This window comes from Herpailurus yagouaroundi, unplaced genomic scaffold (assembly GCF_014898765.1).
Source record: "Herpailurus yagouaroundi ecotype Mexico unplaced genomic scaffold, PumYag 67623, whole genome shotgun sequence".
In the NCBI taxonomy this organism is placed as follows: domain Eukaryota; kingdom Metazoa; phylum Chordata; class Mammalia; order Carnivora; family Felidae; genus Herpailurus; species Herpailurus yagouaroundi.
In genome coordinates this window covers 204,175-220,764 of record NW_024420424.1, presented here as the reverse complement: position 1 = coordinate 220,764, position 16,590 = coordinate 204,175, and the positions used below count along the sequence as shown (strand labels likewise).

The window sequence follows — 16,590 nt, the reverse complement described above, 5'->3', positions numbered from 1 at the left end:
CATTAAAAAACAAGCAAAGGTACAATGTTGAGTGAAAGAAAATACATTTAGTGAGCCCAGAATTTACCCTGGATTTTCCCCTGAGGGTGGTTTCAAAACCACAGTTCAGAGAAATAGAGGAGAAATACAGGATAGCACCCCACTGGGAAGATAATTTCAGGGCCAGCATGGTAGTTGGACTTAGGGTAAGAGGTGATTCCAAGAAAGGAAAAAGACACAAAGAGAGAGCTATGAAAATATGAATAAAAGTTCCCTTGCTTATTTAACCAATTTCTAGGCATTGCGTTTTCAGAGTAAGATTCTGGTGTGGTAGGTCTATCAGAAAACAGGTGTTAGGCTGGAATGCTTGAGAGATATTTCAGAAACTGCACAGTTCTTGGGAGATAGAGGCTTGAGTTTAGGCAATACCAAGGTATTATTAACAACCATAGTCTTCGGTTTTAAACCTCAGAATGGCCCTATTTTATGATTAAGGGCCACTTTCCAAGATAATTATCTTGAATAAAGTCTAACCAAGTTTCAATGGGATCAAGGTGGTTCAAGGTAATTTGCCTGCCGTGATATTATATAACATCCTCTAGAGGAAAATAACATAATTCATAGTGTCTGCAATGTATAATCTACAATATCTGAAATATAATAAAATTTACTAGATATACAAATATACAAGAAAATTATTAATAAGAAAAAAGAAATATTCAATAGCAGTATATCAGAAAGCATCTAGATATTAGGGTTATTGTAAAAGGGCTTCAAGATAATTGTGATTATTATATTAAAGTGCTATGGGAAAGTGGGTGATGGGCATTGAGGAGGGCACCTGTTGGGATGAGCACTGGGTGTTGTATGGAAACCAATTTGACGATAAATTTCATATAAAAAATAACATAAAATAGAGTTGAAAGCAGAAGTAAATAAAATAAAATAAAGTGCTATGGGCTGAATGTGTTCCCCAAAACCCATATGTTGAAACCCTAATACCAAATGTGGTGACATTTGGGGATGAGACCTTTGGGAAGTAATTTGGTTTAGATGGAGTCATGAGTGTGAAGGCCCCATGATGGTATTTGTGCACTTATAAGGGGATGAAATGACCAGACCTCTCTATATATCTCTCTCTGCCATGTGAGGATAGACATCAAATGGCTGTCTTCAAGCCAGGAAAGGGTCATTCATTAGGAATGGAATTGGCCATCTCTTTGATCTTGGATTTCCTAGCCTCCAGAACTATGAAAAATAAATGCTTGTTTTTTTAATCCCAATCTATGGAATCTGTTACAGTAGACCAGGCTATTGAATATATACAGATAATGGAGAAAAAGACAAAATGCATAAGAAGATGGATAATTACCAAAAGTAATTAGAATGTATAAAAATAGATACTTGCACATTTTATTATATAACTGCAAAATATGATATCAGAAATTATAAGCTACTTAGATAAGTTCAATAGTAGATAACATTAGTGAATTTGGAAGATTTGTCAATTGAAAACAATCTAAACTAAAGCACTGGAAAAAAAAGAATGGAAAAATGAGAATAGAGCATGTATGACATGCCTAAACCTTCTAACATACATGTAATTCGTATTCCAAATGGAAAGTATAGAGAGAATGGGGCAGGAAAATCATTTAAATAAATAATGACCAAGAATATTTTTTCAAATGTGATGAAATACATAAAACCACAGATTAAAGAAGTTCATCAGACCACCAGCAGGATGTTTATAAACAAACAAAACTTTACCCACACACATCACAGTCAAATCACTCAAGTTATTGAAAAATCAAAAACAGAAAAAAATGTTACAATCAGTTGGAGAAAGAAAACATTCTTCAAAAAAAAAAAACATAATAAGATTGATAGCTGGCTTTTCAGCACAAGCCATGGAAGCCAAATGTGAGATGACAAAATATTCTTATTTCCCCTGGACTAAAGGAGGTACCAGGAAGCAACACTTTCAACTTTAAAATTGAAACAGTTCCCAGAAAACCAGAATGATTGTTCACCCTAGCCAGAAGAAAATATTATGATATCTTTAAAATAGTGAAAGGCGAAAGTCCATGCCAATTTATATTCTACACAGCAAATATATTCTCCTATTCTGTCGGTTGCCTTTTAGTTTTGCTGATTGTTTCCTTCGCTGTGCAGAAGCTTTTTATTTTGATGAGGTCCCAATAGTTCATTTTTGCTTTTATTTCCCTTGCCTCTGGAGACATGTTCAGTAAGAAGTTGCTGAGGACAAGATCAAAGAGGTTTTTGCCTGCTTTCTCCTCGAGGATTTTGATGGCTTCCTGTCTTACATTGAGGTCTTTCATCCATTTTGAGTTTATTTTTGTGTATGGTGTAAGAAAGTGGTCCAGGTTCATTCTTCTGCATGTCGCTGTCCAGTTTCCCAGCACCAGTTGCTGAAGAGAGTGTCTCTATTCCATTGGATATTCTTTCCTGCTTTGTCAAAGACTAGTTGGCCATACATTTGTGGATCCATTTCTGGGTTCTCTATTCTGTTCCATTGATCTGTCTGCTCTTGTACCAGTACCATACTGTCTTGATGATTACAGCTTTGTGGTATAGCTTGAAGTCTGGGATTGTGATGCCTCCTGCTTTGGTTTTCTTTTTCAAGATTGCTTTGGCTATTTGTGGTCTTTTCAGGTTCCATACAAATTTTAGGATTATTTGTTCTAGCTCTGTGAAGAATGCTGTGTTACTTTGATAGGGATTGCATTGAATATGTGGATTGCTTTGGGTAGTATCGATATTTTAACAATATTTATTCTTCCTATCCAGGAGCATGTTATCTTTTTCCATTTTTTTTTCTGTCATCTTCAATTTCTTTCATAAGCTTTCTATAGTTTTCAGTGTATACATTTGTCACCTATTTGGTTAGATTTACTCCTAGATATTTTATGTTTTTTTGTGCAACTGTAAATGGGATTGATTCCTTGATTTCACTTTCTTTTGCTTCATTATTGGTGTATAGGAATGCAACCGATTTCTGTGCATTGATTTTATATCCTGAAACTTTGCTGAATTCATGAATCAGTTCTAGCAGTTTTTTGGTGGAATATTTTGAGTTTTCCATATAGAGTATCACGTCATATGTGGATGGAACTGGAGGGTGTTATGCTAAGTGAAATTAGTCAGAGAAAGACAAAAATCATATGACTTCACTCATATGAGGACTTTAAGAGACAAAACAGGTGAACATAAAGGAAGGGAAACAAAAATAATATAAAAACATGGAGGGGGACAAAACAGAAGAGACTCATAAATATGGAGAACAAATTGAGGGTTGCTGGAGGGATTGTGGGAGGGGGGGTGGGCTAAATGGGTAAGAGGCACTAAGGAATCTACTCCTGAAATCATTGTTGCACTGTATGCTAACTAATTTCGATGTAAATTTTAAAAAATAAAAAAAGAAAATTAAAAAAAAGAAAACAGATGAACATATGGGAAGAAACAAAAAGAGATTGAGAGGGAAGCAAACCGTAAAAGACTCTTAACTGTAGAGAACAAACTGAAGGTTGATGTAGGGAAGTGGGTGGGGCGTGGGCTAACTGGGTGTTAGGTATTAAGGAGGGTATGTGTCGTGATTAGCACTGGGAGATATATGTAAGTGATAAATCACTAAATTCTACGCCTGAAGCCGATTTTATCATATATGTTAACTAACTAGAATTTAAACAAACACTTGAAAAAAATGAGGGCAAAATGAAAATATTTTAATAAGAATAAATGCTGAAAGAATTTGTTACAAGAGACTTGCACTAGGATTAGTGAAGCTTTTCTACCTAAAGGAGGATTATCTCAGATGAAAGTAAAAACTTGAAATAAGTAATGAATAGTCCCAGAAATGGTAAATGTGTTTGTAGGATATAAATGAATACCGTCTGTATAAAATAAAAACAACTATCAATGATTTATAAATGGTATAACATTTATAATAGTAAAAAACTACAAGGATGCAGCCCTTTAGTGAAATGCTAGGCATTACTTAAGAAGCAGTGAAATTACTAATTTAATTTGCACTGAAATAAATCAGACACATATTTTAATTTCTAGTGCAAGACATTAAATTTTTTGGTCTGAGAAATATTTATACCTTTAAAAAATATTTTATTTTTTATTTTTTTAAATGCTTTTATTTATTTGTGAGAGAGAGAGACAGAGTGTGAGTGGGGGAGGAGCAGAGAGAGAGGGAGACACACAATCTGAAGCAGGCTCCAGGCACTGAGCTGTCAGCACAGAGCCCGACGTGGGGCTCAAACTCACACACCGCAAGATCATGACCTGAGCCAAAGTCAGACGCTCAACCGACTGAGCCACCCAGGTGCCCCACCTTTAAAATTATTTTAGACTGCAATGAGACTCCTGCTGCTTAAAGTAATGGCCTTACAAAGAAGAGGTCATATAGTGACCAAGGCCTGGCACTTCAGGGCGTGTCTCCAGTGTGTGCTGCATGCACTCTGCTGTTGTAGATTGGATGCTATATCCTTCAGGCCAGTTGTCTGCAGAGGCTCTTCTTGCCTGCTATAGCCAGTGTTTGGTCCCTGGCATGAATGTGGTGAGTTATAACTAGGTGTGCTCTGGTCTCCTTGTGAAATGAGAACTGACACCAACTCCAACAGAATTGAGGTCCTGAATAAATCTCTGGTCATGAGAAATGGTGTGGATGTTGTTTGTGCTGGTCTTCTAGGGGAGGGGCCCATCACACTGGTACTAAGGCAAGCTTGACTGAAAACTGTGGTCACACTGGAGCACAGAAGAATTATACAGGCTAATAAACTTTAGGAATTCAGTGATTCCATCAAACATGATAACATTCATACTATAGGAGTCCCAGAAGAAGAAGAGAGAGAAAAGAGGGCAGAAAAAATTTTAAGAAATTATTGAAGAAAGCTTCTCTGATTTGGGGAAGGAAACAGACATTCAGTCCTAGAAGGCACAAACTCCCTTCAAAATAAACAAAAGTCCAACACCAAGACATATTGCAATTAATTTTGAAAATATAGTGATAAAGAAAAAATCTTAAAAGGAGCAAGACAAAAGTAGTTCTTAATTTACAAGGGAAAACCAATAAGGCTAGCTGAAGATTTCTCAACAGACACTTGGCAAGCCAGAAGGAAGTGGCACAGTATATTCAATGTGATGAATTCGGAAAATCTGCACCCAAGAAGACTGTAACCAGCAAGACTATAATTCAGAATATAAGAAGAGATAAAAAGAGTTCCCAGACAAACAAAACTAAAAAGAGTTCATGACCACTAAACCAGCCCTGCAAGAAATATTAAAGAGGATTCTTTGAGTTGAAAGAGAGACCAAAAGTAAAAAAGATGAGAAAATGTCAGAGAAAATCTCTAGATGGCAAAACAGGTAATAAAATGAAAATAAATGCATATCTATCAATAATTACTTTGAATGTAAATGGACTAAATGCTCCAATCAAAAGACATAGGATGTCAAAATTGATTTAAAAAAAATCCATGTATATGCTGCCTACAAGAGACTCATTTTACACTTAAAGACACCTGCAGTTTGAAAATTGCGGGGGGAGATACATTTATCATGCAAATGGATGTCACAAGAAAGTTGAAGTAGAAATACTTATATCATAAAACTAGACTCTATTTCTCTTGTATTATTTTTATCCTGCTTTGATATCAGGGTAGTACTGGCCACTTGGAATGATTTTGAATGTGTTCCCTATATTCCATTATTTGTATAGTTTTGATAAAGATTGTCATTAATTATTATTTTTAAAATATTTAGTAGAATCCAACAATGAAACCATATGGTCTTGGGCTTTTCTGTGCTGGGAGTTTTTGATTCATAATGCAAACTTCATTTCTGTTATTGATCTAGGATTTCCCATTTCTTGGATTCAAGATTCATGATTCAATCTTGGTAACTTGTGTGTCTTTAGGAGTTACCTGTGTTTTCTTTTTCCTAAGTTATCTGATGTTTTTAGTATGTAATTGTTTATAGTAATCTGTTCTCACACTGTGTATTTCTGTGATTATCTGTTGAATTGTTTCTCTTTCATTTCTCATTTTTGTTTTTGAATCTTCTCTTTTTTTCTTAGATAATGTATTATGTTATTATTTATTCTGGTCTCATATTGATTTTTGATTTTTCTTTTTTATTTAAAGTTTTTATTTATATTTTAGTTAACATATATGGGAAAATTGGTCTCAGGTGTACAATTTAGTGATCCATCATTTACATACAACACCCAGTGCTCATCACAGCATGTGATCTCTTTAACCATCAACCATTAGCCCATCTCCTGACCACCTCCCTCCATCAACCCTCAGTTTGTTCTTTATACTTAAGAGTCTCTCATGGTTTGCTTCCCTCTTTCTCTCCTTTTTCCCCTTCCTCTATGTTCATTTGTTTTATTTCTTAAACCACTTCACACCTGTCAGGATGGCTAAAATTAGCAACACAAGAAACAACAGATGTTGGCCAGGATGCAGAAAAAGTTGAACCCTCTTACACTGTTGGTGGGGATGCAAACTGCTGCAGCCACTCTGAAAAACAGTATGGAGGTTCCTCAAAGAGTTAAAAATAGAACTACCCTATGACCCAGCAATTACACTACTAGGTATTTAAAAAATTTTTTTTTCAACGTTTATTTATTTTTGGGACAGAGAGAGACAGAGCATGAACGGGGGAGGGGCAGAGAGAGAGGGAGACACAGAATCGGAAACAGGCTCCAGGCTCTGAGCCATCAGCCCAGAGCCTGACGCGGGGCTCTAACTCACGGACCGCGAGATCGTGACCTGGCTGAAGTCGGACGCTTAACCGACTGCGCCACCCAGGCGCCCCGTTATTTAAACAAAGCATACAAAAATACTGATTCAAAGGGGCACATGCACCCCAATGTTTATAGCAACATTACCAACAATAGCCAAATTACGGAGAGAGTCCACATGTCCATCGACTGATGAATGGATGAAGATAGATATATATATAATGGAATATTACTCAGATATCAAAAAGGATGATATCTTGCCATTTGCAACAACATGGATGGAGCTAAAGTGGATTATGCTAAGTGAAATAAGTCAGTCAGATAAAGAAAAATACCATATGACTTCATTCATATTTCTCATTTTTCTCTGTTATTTCTTTCCTCTACTAAATCTCAGCTAGCTTTCTTCTTTTTCTAGTTCCTGGTGGTGTAATGATAAGTTGTTTAATTGAACTATTTTTCTTAATGTAATCATTTACAGCATAAATTTCACTCTACCATTTGCTTTTGCTGCACTACATAAGTTCTGGAATACTGTGTTTCCTTTCTTCTTTGTTTTGAGACATATTTTGATTTGCTGTTTGATTTGTTATTTGGCTTCTTGCTTGTACAGTAGTTTGTTGTTTAATATATACATATTATATATTTAATATTTACATTGTAGTTTTTCCAGCTTTGTTTATTGTTGATATTCAATTTTGTACCATTGTGGTTGAAAAATATACTTGACAAGATTATAGCCTTCTTAAAATTGTAATATTTGTTATTTCCTGTTTATGTGATTTAATCAGGGGATTCTTCTGTGTATACTTGAAGAAAATGTGTATTCTGTTTTTCTTGGATGGAATGTTTTATATATATATTTTAGAACTGTGTATTAAGAATTATGATTCAAGTAAAAAATGCTCTTTCTGAAAATAATAACTAATGGAGGATATTCATTTATAATAAAGCTTATCAAAGAGGAGGTTGGTGATGGGTGAAATAGGTGAAGGAGATTAAGAGTATACTTATGATGAACACTGAGTTATGATAGAATTGTTTAATCATTATATTGTAAACATGGAACTAATATAACATTGTATGTTAGCTATACTGGAATTAAAATTAAAAAATTAATAAAAAATAAAATATATTTTAAAAAAATTCACACTAATAAACTGTTAAACACATTATTTTTAATGTTGTAATAGACCCATTACTTGTTAAAATAAAGATCGTGTTTTTAAAAAATAAGTATTTCTAAAACAAAAAAATAAGAATTATATTTTGTATATTTTTCAAACCCTTTTAATTATGATTTAATAGAAGATAGTTTGATATTCATATTCTGCATTTAATATGTTGTCATATTACATGGCATAAAACTCTGGAGTGCCCCATTCTATACTAATGAGTAAGGAAAGCAAATAAGTCAAATACTCTCATTATTATGAAAATAATTTTGACCTAATGTACCCCTGAAAGATCTTGAAGACACACAGTTTCCCAAATCACACTTGACAAGCTTACACTACAATAAGGATGGAAATAATATTAAAGGAAACATTGTTTGTTTCTGTAACTAACATAATTAATGTAACATTGTGTGTAAATTATCCTCAAATTTAAAAAAAAAGATAGAATAAGTCAAAACATTATATATGAGAAAAATGGAATAATGAAATAATTAATCCCAAAAAAATCCTCCAAGAAATTGGAATAAAGAAACAAATAACAGATAAAATACAGACCAAACAAATGCTATAAAACTTATTGATATAAACACAATTATATCAGCAATTACCTTAAATGTAAATAGTTTAACACACCATTTAAAAGACAAATATTTTAAGAATGTATTAAAAGTAGACCTAAATTATGTTCATAAGAGGTACACTTTACATATGTGGATACAGAAGATAGAAATTGAAAAGATGGAAAATATGTAACATGTAGAACTGATACTAAGTGGTGTTCAACCAAAGAGGTGAAAGTGCTGTATTACTGAAAAGTAGAAAATGCTGATGAAATAAATTGAACATGACACAGAGAAATGGGAAGATATTCTGTGCTCATGGATTGGAAGAACAAATATTGTTAAAATGTCTATATTACCCAAAGTAATCTCCACATTTAATGTAATCCCTATCACAATACCACCAGCATTTTGCACAGAGCAAGAACAAACAATCCTAAAACTTGTATGGAACCATAAAGATCCTGAAGACCCACAAGAACCTTGAATATGAAAAGCAAATCCGGAGGCATCACAATTCCAGACTTCAAATTATATTACAAATCCGTAGTGATCAAAACCGTATGGTAATGACAGAAAAATAGGCACATAGATCAATGGAACAGAATAGAAAACCCAGAAATGAAACTATAACTATATGTTCAGTTAATCTTTGACAAGCAGGAAGGAAGAATATCCAATGGGAAAAAGAATGTCTTTTCAAAAAAAGGTGTTGGGAAAACTGGACAGCAACATGTAAAAGAATGAAGCTAGACCACTTTCTTACACCATACCCAAAAATAGATTCAAAATGGGTGAAAGACCTAAATGTGAGACAGGAAACCATTAACATCCTAAAGAATACAGAGAGTAACCTCTTTGATATTTGGCCATAGCAACTTCTTACAAGATATGTGTCCTGAGGCAAGGGAAACAAATGTAAAAATAAACTATTGGGACTTCATCAAAATAAAAAACTTCTACACAGCGAAGGAAATAATTAACAAAACTAAAAGGCAACCTACAAAATGGGAGAAAGTATTTGAAAATGGCATACCTGATAAAGGAATAATATTCATAATATATAAACTTATAAAACTCAACACCCAAAAAATGAATAATCCAATTAAAAATGGGTAGAAGACATGAATAGACATTTTTCCAAAGAAGACATTCAGATGGCCAACAGACACATGAAAAGATGATAAACATCTTTGGTTATCGGGAAATAACAAATCAAATCTACAAGAAGATATCACCTCACACCTGTCAGGATGGTTAAAATTCACAACAGAAGAAAGAACACATGTTGGTGAGGATGTGGAGAAAGGATAACCCTGTTGAACTATTGATGGGAATGCAAACTTGTGCAGCCACTCTAGAAAACAGTACGGAGGTTCCTGAAAAAGTTAAAAATAGAATTTACCCTGTGATCCAGCAATTGCATTACTAGGTACTTACTTAAAGGGTACAAAAATACAGATTCAAATGGATACATATAACCCTGATGTTTAGAGCAGCATTATCTACAATAGCCAAATTATGGGAAGACCCCAAATGTCCATTGACTGATGAATGGATAAAGAGGAGTTGGTATAGATATACAATGGAATAGGAGTTGGTATAGATATAGAATGGAATATTACCCAGCCACAAAAAAATGAAATATTACCATTTGCAACAATGTTTATGGAGCTATAGAGCACTATGTTAAGCAAAATAAGGCAGTCGGGGAAAAACAAGTACTATAGGATTTCACTCATATGTGGAATTTCGGAAACAAAACAAATGAGCATAGGGAAAAAAGGAGAGAGAGAGAGAAGCCAAGTGGACCCTTAACTTTAGAGAAAAAACTGTTACCAGATAGGAGGTGGGTAGGAAGATAAGTTAAATAGGTTATTGGGATTAAGGTGTGCCCTTGTGATGAGCACAGGGTGTTGTATGTGAGTGTTGAATCACTAAATTGTAGAACTGAAACTAATATTACACTGTCTGTTAACTAACTGGAATTGAAATGAAAACTTAAAAAAATCAAGAGATGTTCATCCTACATGACTCTTACGGATAATATAAAGACTAAAAAAAAAAAAAAGCCAGAGACAAAGGAATTGTGCTATATGTTTTCATTTGTATGAGCTTTGAAGTAGACAAAAATGATTGATTATGCAATAGAATATTGCTTACCACTTAGAGTATAGACTGGAAAGGAGCATAAGAGAACCTTATGAAATGCTGGATAGTTTCTATATTCATAATTTTGTTGTGATTATGCAGGTATGTACATATGTAAAGATATCATATATATACATATATATGTGTGTGTATGTATATATATATATATGGCACTTGTATGTTATCTGTTGTAATATAAATAAACAAATTTCTTAAAAAGAAACTCTGGCAGGAAAATGATAAAACATATCATTCATTTTATAATATTTGAGAGCTAAGACTAATTTTGCCAGTTTAATATATGGAACTGAAATATTGGACCATGATAATATAAAAGGTGGAAGAGAGGAGATTAGAGTATAAAGGTTTTAAAGTCATTTTAGTGATCAGAGGAGGATATACGTATTGATTAGATTATTTTCTATGCATTTTAAAACTTAGGTTCAGGTACATGCATAGAATGTGTTATGTCATGACCAATAGAGTAGAAAATTAAGAAAAAAATTAATAGAATGCAGAGAAGATGGATGAAAGGAAGACACAAAAATGGGGTACATAGAAGACAAAATAAGATGGTAGAAAAAATCCAAATTATCATAATTACAATAAATATAAATTGAAAAAAGACAACTGTTAAAAGAAGCTTTCAGATTGGTGCTATTTCCTGATTCTGAAAGATGTCTTTCTATAACATGGAAATAGATTATTTGAAAACATTAAATGTTATCATTCAATACTTTACTCTGTACCTGTAAAAGAATAAGAGATTTATATGAAAAATTCAACACTAATTCCTTTATTACTTTTCCTTGTAGTCTTACCTCAGCCAGGAAATGGAATCAGATATGATAGATGTGGTAAGTGGCCTTCTAAGTTTTTTTATACAATAAAATATTTCACATATACATACTTTTTGATACCTGAGTGCTAAATAATTATATTTTCTTTAGTACTCTGTGTAAAATATAGGGACATACATATATACTGAATGTTTAAGTATATTTTATTTTCCCTTTATGTCACACACAAAAAAATGGATGAAATAAGGAAAATTAAATATGTTAAATTAAAATTAATGATAGTATTCTAAATTTTGAGACAAAAATAAGCTATGAATTAGTTGAAAATGTGTAATTTTATTTATTTATTTTTTAATATGAAATTTATTGTCAAATTGGTTTCCATACAACACCCAGTGCTCATCCCAACAGGTGCCCTTCTCCATGCCCATCATCCACTTTGCCCTCTCTCCCACGCCCCATCAACTCTTATTTTATTCTCAGTTTTTAAGGGTCCCATATGTTTTGGCTCCCTCCCTCTCCTTTTGTCGTCTGATTGCTGATGCTAGAACAACAGTGGTTAGAGTGGACATCCCTGTCATGTTCCTGATTTCAGGGGGAAAGCTCTCATTTTTCCCCCATTGAGGATGATATTAGCTGTGGGCTTTTCATAAATGGCTTTTTTGATGTTTAAGTATGTTCCTTCTATCTCGATTTTCTCAAGGGTTTTTATGAAGAAAGGATGCAGAATGTTGTCAAATGCGTTTTCTGCATCGATTGACAGGACCATATGGTTCTTATCTTTCATTTTCTTAATGTGATGTATGACATTGATTGATTTGTGAATGTTGAACCATCCCTGCAGCCCAGGAATGAATCCCACTTGATCATAGTTTAATAATTCTTTTTGAGTGCTGTTGAATTCGATATGCTAGTATCTTGTTGAGAATTTTTGCATCCATATTCATCAGGGATATTGGTCTGTAGTCCTTTTTTTGGTGGGTCTCTATCTGGTTTGGGAATCAAAGTAATGCTGGATTCATAGAATGAGTCTGGAAGTTTTCCTTCCCTTTCTATTTTTTGGAACAGCTTGAGAAGGATAGGTATTGTCTCTGCATTAAATGTGTGGTAGCATTACCCAGGGAAGCCATCTGGTCCTGGACTCTTATTCTTTGGGAGATTTTTGATAACTGATTCAATTTCTTCACAGGTTATGAGTCCGTTCAAGTTTTCCATTTCTTCCTGTTTGAGTTTTGGAAGTGGGTGGGTGCTTAGGAATGTGTCCATTGCTTCCAGGTTGTCTAGTTTGTTGAAATATAATTTTTCATAGTATTCCTTAATAATTGCTTGTATTTCTGAGCGATTGGTTGTCATAATTCCATTTTCATTGGTGATTTTATCTATTTGGGTCATATCCCTGTTCTTTTTAAGAAGCCTGGATAGAGGTTTATCAATTTTGTTTATTTTTTCAAAAAAACAACTCTTGGTTTCTTTGATCTGCTCTACAAGTTTTTTAGATTCTATATTGTTTATTTCTGCTCTGATATTATTTCTCCTTTTCTGGGTTTGGGGTGTCTTTGCTGTTCTGCTTCTATTTCCTTTAGGTGTGCTGTTAGATTTTGTATCTGAGATTTTTCTTGTTTCTTGAGATAGGCCTGCATTGCAATGTATTTTCCTCTCAGGACTGCCTTCACAGCATCCCAAAGCATTTGGATTGTTGTATTTTCATTTTCATATGTTTCCATGTATTTGTTAATTTCTTCTCTAATTGCCTGGTTGACCCACTCTTTCGTTAGTAGGGTGTTCTTTAACCTCCATGCTTTTGGAGGTTTTCCAGACTTTTTCTGTGGTTGATTTCAAGCTTCATAGCATTGTGGTCTGAAAGTATGCATGGTATGATTTCAATTCTTGTATACTTATGAAGGGCTGTTTTGTGACGCAGTATGTGATCTATCTTGGAGAAGGTTCCATGTGCACTTGAGAAGAAAGTATATTCTGTCTCTTTGGGATGCAGAGTTCTAAATATGTCTGTCAAGTCCATCTGATCCAATGTATCATTCAGGGCCCTTGTTTCTTTATTGATCCTGTGTCTAGATGATCTATCCATTGTTGTAAGTGGGATATTAAATTCCCCTGCAATTATCACATTCTCATCAATAAGGTTTCTTATGGTTGTGATTAATTGTTTTATATATTTGGGGGCTCCCGTATTCAGCACATAGACATTTGTAATTGTTAGCTCCTCCTGATTGATAGACCTTGTAATTATTATATAATGCCCTTCTTCATCTCTTGTTACAACCTTTAATTGAAAGTCTAGTTTGTCTGATATAAGTACGGCTACTCCAGCTTTCTTTTGACTTCCAGTAGCATGATAGATAGTTCTCCATCCCCTCACTATCAATCTGAAGGTGTCCTCAGGTCTAAAATGAGTCTCTTGTAGACAGCTAATAGATGGGTCTTGTTTTTTTCATCCATTCTGATACCCTGTGTCTTTTGTTTGGAGCATTTAGTCCATTTACTTTCAGTGTTATTATTGAAAAATATGGGTTTAGAGTCATTGTGATATCTGTAGGTTTCCTGCTTGTAGTTATGTCTCTGGTACTTTGTGGTCCTTGCGACATTTCACTCTCAGAGTGCCCCTTAGGATCTCTTGTAGGGCTGGTTTAGTGGTGATGAATTACTTCATTTTTTGTTTGTTTGGGAAAACCTTTATCTCTTTCTATTCTGAATTACAGACTTGCTGGAGAAAGGATTCTTGACCTCATATTTATTCTGGTCAACACATTGCAGATTTCTGCCATTCCTTTCTGGCCTTCCAAGTTTCAGTAGATAAGTCTGCCACTAGTCTTATTGGTCTCCCTTTATATGCTAGAGCGTGTTTATCCCTAGCTGCTTTCTGAATTTTCTCTTTATCCTTGTATTTTGCCAGTTTCACTATGATATGTCCTGCAGAAGATCAATTCAAGTTACGTCTGAAGGGAGTTCTGTGTGCCTCTTGGATTTCAATGCCTTTTTCCTTTCCCAGATCAGGAAGTTCACAGCTATGATTTGTTCAAGTACACCTTCAGCCCGTTTCTCTCTCTCTTCTTCTTCTGGAATTCCTATGATTCGGATATTGTTCCTTTGATTTCATCACTTAGTTCTCTAATTATCCCCTCATGATCCTGAATTTTTTTCTCTCTTTATCTCAGCTTCCTCTTTTTCCATAATTTTATCTCTAATTCAACCTATTCTCTCCTCTGTCTCTTCAATTATTGCTATGGCCGCCTCCATTTTATTTTGCACCTAATTTATAGCTTTTTTTAGCTCCTCATGACTATTTCCTAGTCCTTTGATCTCTGTAGCAATAGATTCTCTGCTGTCCTCTATGCTTTTTTCAAGCCCAGTGATTAATTTTGTGACTATCATTCTAAATTCTGTTTCCATTATATTGCTTAAATCAGTTTTGATTAATTCGTTTAGCAGTCGCTACTTCCTGGAGTTTGTTTTGAGGAGAATTCTTCCATTTCGTCATTTTGGGTAGTCCCTGTGGTAGCTCCAACCTGCAGGGCACTTCCCCTGTGCTGTCCAGAGTAACTTGTGTTGGTGGGCAGGGCCACAGTCTGATCTGATGTCTTCCCCTAGCCCACCACTAGGGCCACAGTCAGACTGGTGTGTACTTTATCTTCCCCTCTCCCAGGGGCAGGCCTCACTGTGGAGTGGTGTGGCCCCTGTCTGGGCTACTTGGACACTGCCAGGCTTGTGGTGCTGCTTCGATGGGATCTGGCCAAGGGCATATTAGAAGGGCGGATCCACAAGGTGCCCAGGGGCGGGATAGGCTGGATGGGCAGGCTTAGCCCACTTTACCATTGGTGGTCCCCTGCGAGAGGGGCCATGCAGCACTTGGAGGGAGGCAGGTCCATCAGAGGGATGGATCCGCAGAAAGACAACTTCGGGCGTTTGTGTGGTGCAAGCATGTTTGGTGAAGGCAACTGGTTCCCTTTCAAATTTCAGCTGGGGAATGGGAGAGGGAAATGGTGCTTGCCAGTGCCTTTGTTTCCCCGCCGAGCTGAGCTCTGTCTTCCAGGGCTCAACAACTCTCCATCCCAGTGTCCTCTTGCCCTCCCCACTCTCTGAGAGCAGAGCTGTTGACTTTTAACATTCCAGATGTTAAGTCCCGCTGGCTGTTAGAACTCACACAGTCTGGCCCCTCTGCTTTTGCAAACCAGACTTTGGGGGCTCTGCCTTGCTGGGATAGCCAGCCCCTCCACTGCCCCAGCTCCCTCCCACCAGTCTGTGTAGCATTGACTGCCTCTTTGCCCTTCCTACCCTCTTCCGTGAATGTCTTGTCTACTCTTGGTTCCGGAGAGTCTGTTCTGCTAGTCTGGCGGTTTTCTGGGTTATTTAGGTACATATGGGTGGAATCTAAGTGATCTTCAGTATGAGGTGAGCCCACTGCCATCTTCCCCAGTTTTTCCCATCTCAGATTAGTTTTGACAATTCTGCAAATTCATGTAAGTGGAAATGTATATTATACGCTTTTTTATAAGATTTATTTTTCACTCAGCATAAAGGTTCAATGTTAATTTTTGGTGTCAGTTGATTTTCCCTTTTATATTGATGTGTAGAATTCCATTGTATGAATATACCACACTTTAGCTTTTCTTCTTTTCATGGATGTTACTATTGTCTGCAGTTTAAGGAGATTATGATTAAAGTTGTTCTGAACATATTTTATAGCAGGATTTTTGTAAGAAAATTCTTGTAAGAGCAGCTTGTAATTAGAATGCAGGTACAGAGATTTCCCATACACTCCCTAACCCCACACATGCATAGCCTCCCACATTATTAACATCCCCCACCAGAGTGGTACATTTGTTAAAATTGATGAACCTGCATTGATACATCACCATCACACAAAGTCCATAGTTTACCTTATGGTTCATACTTGGTGTTGTGCATTCTGTGAGTTTTGACAAATGTACAATGGTGCATAGCCATCATTATAGCATCATAGTGTATTTCCCTGCCCTAAAAATCCTATATGCTTTGTAAAGATTTGTTTACAGTCTTTTTGTGGTCATATGTTTTCATTTCTCTTTGGAAATACCTAGGAGTAAGATTGCTGGTGAAGATGCATAATTAATTTTATTTATTTATTTATTTATTTATTTATTTATTTATTT

The 16,590-nt window shown here is 35.3% G+C and overlaps 1 protein-coding gene across 2 annotated transcripts in view; it reads left to right on the top strand.

Annotated features, from left to right (window-relative positions):
• Positions 1 to 16,590, top strand: part of LOC121025332 (uncharacterized) — a 357,007-nt gene that overhangs the window by 182,491 nt on the left and 157,926 nt on the right. For both annotated transcript variants that reach the window (XM_040467877.1, XM_040467876.1), the window contains one exon: positions 11,459 to 11,500. In XM_040467877.1, coding sequence (XP_040323811.1) covers positions 11,459 to 11,500 — 42 coding nt within the window. The remainder of the gene's footprint in view (positions 1 to 11,458; positions 11,501 to 16,590) is intronic.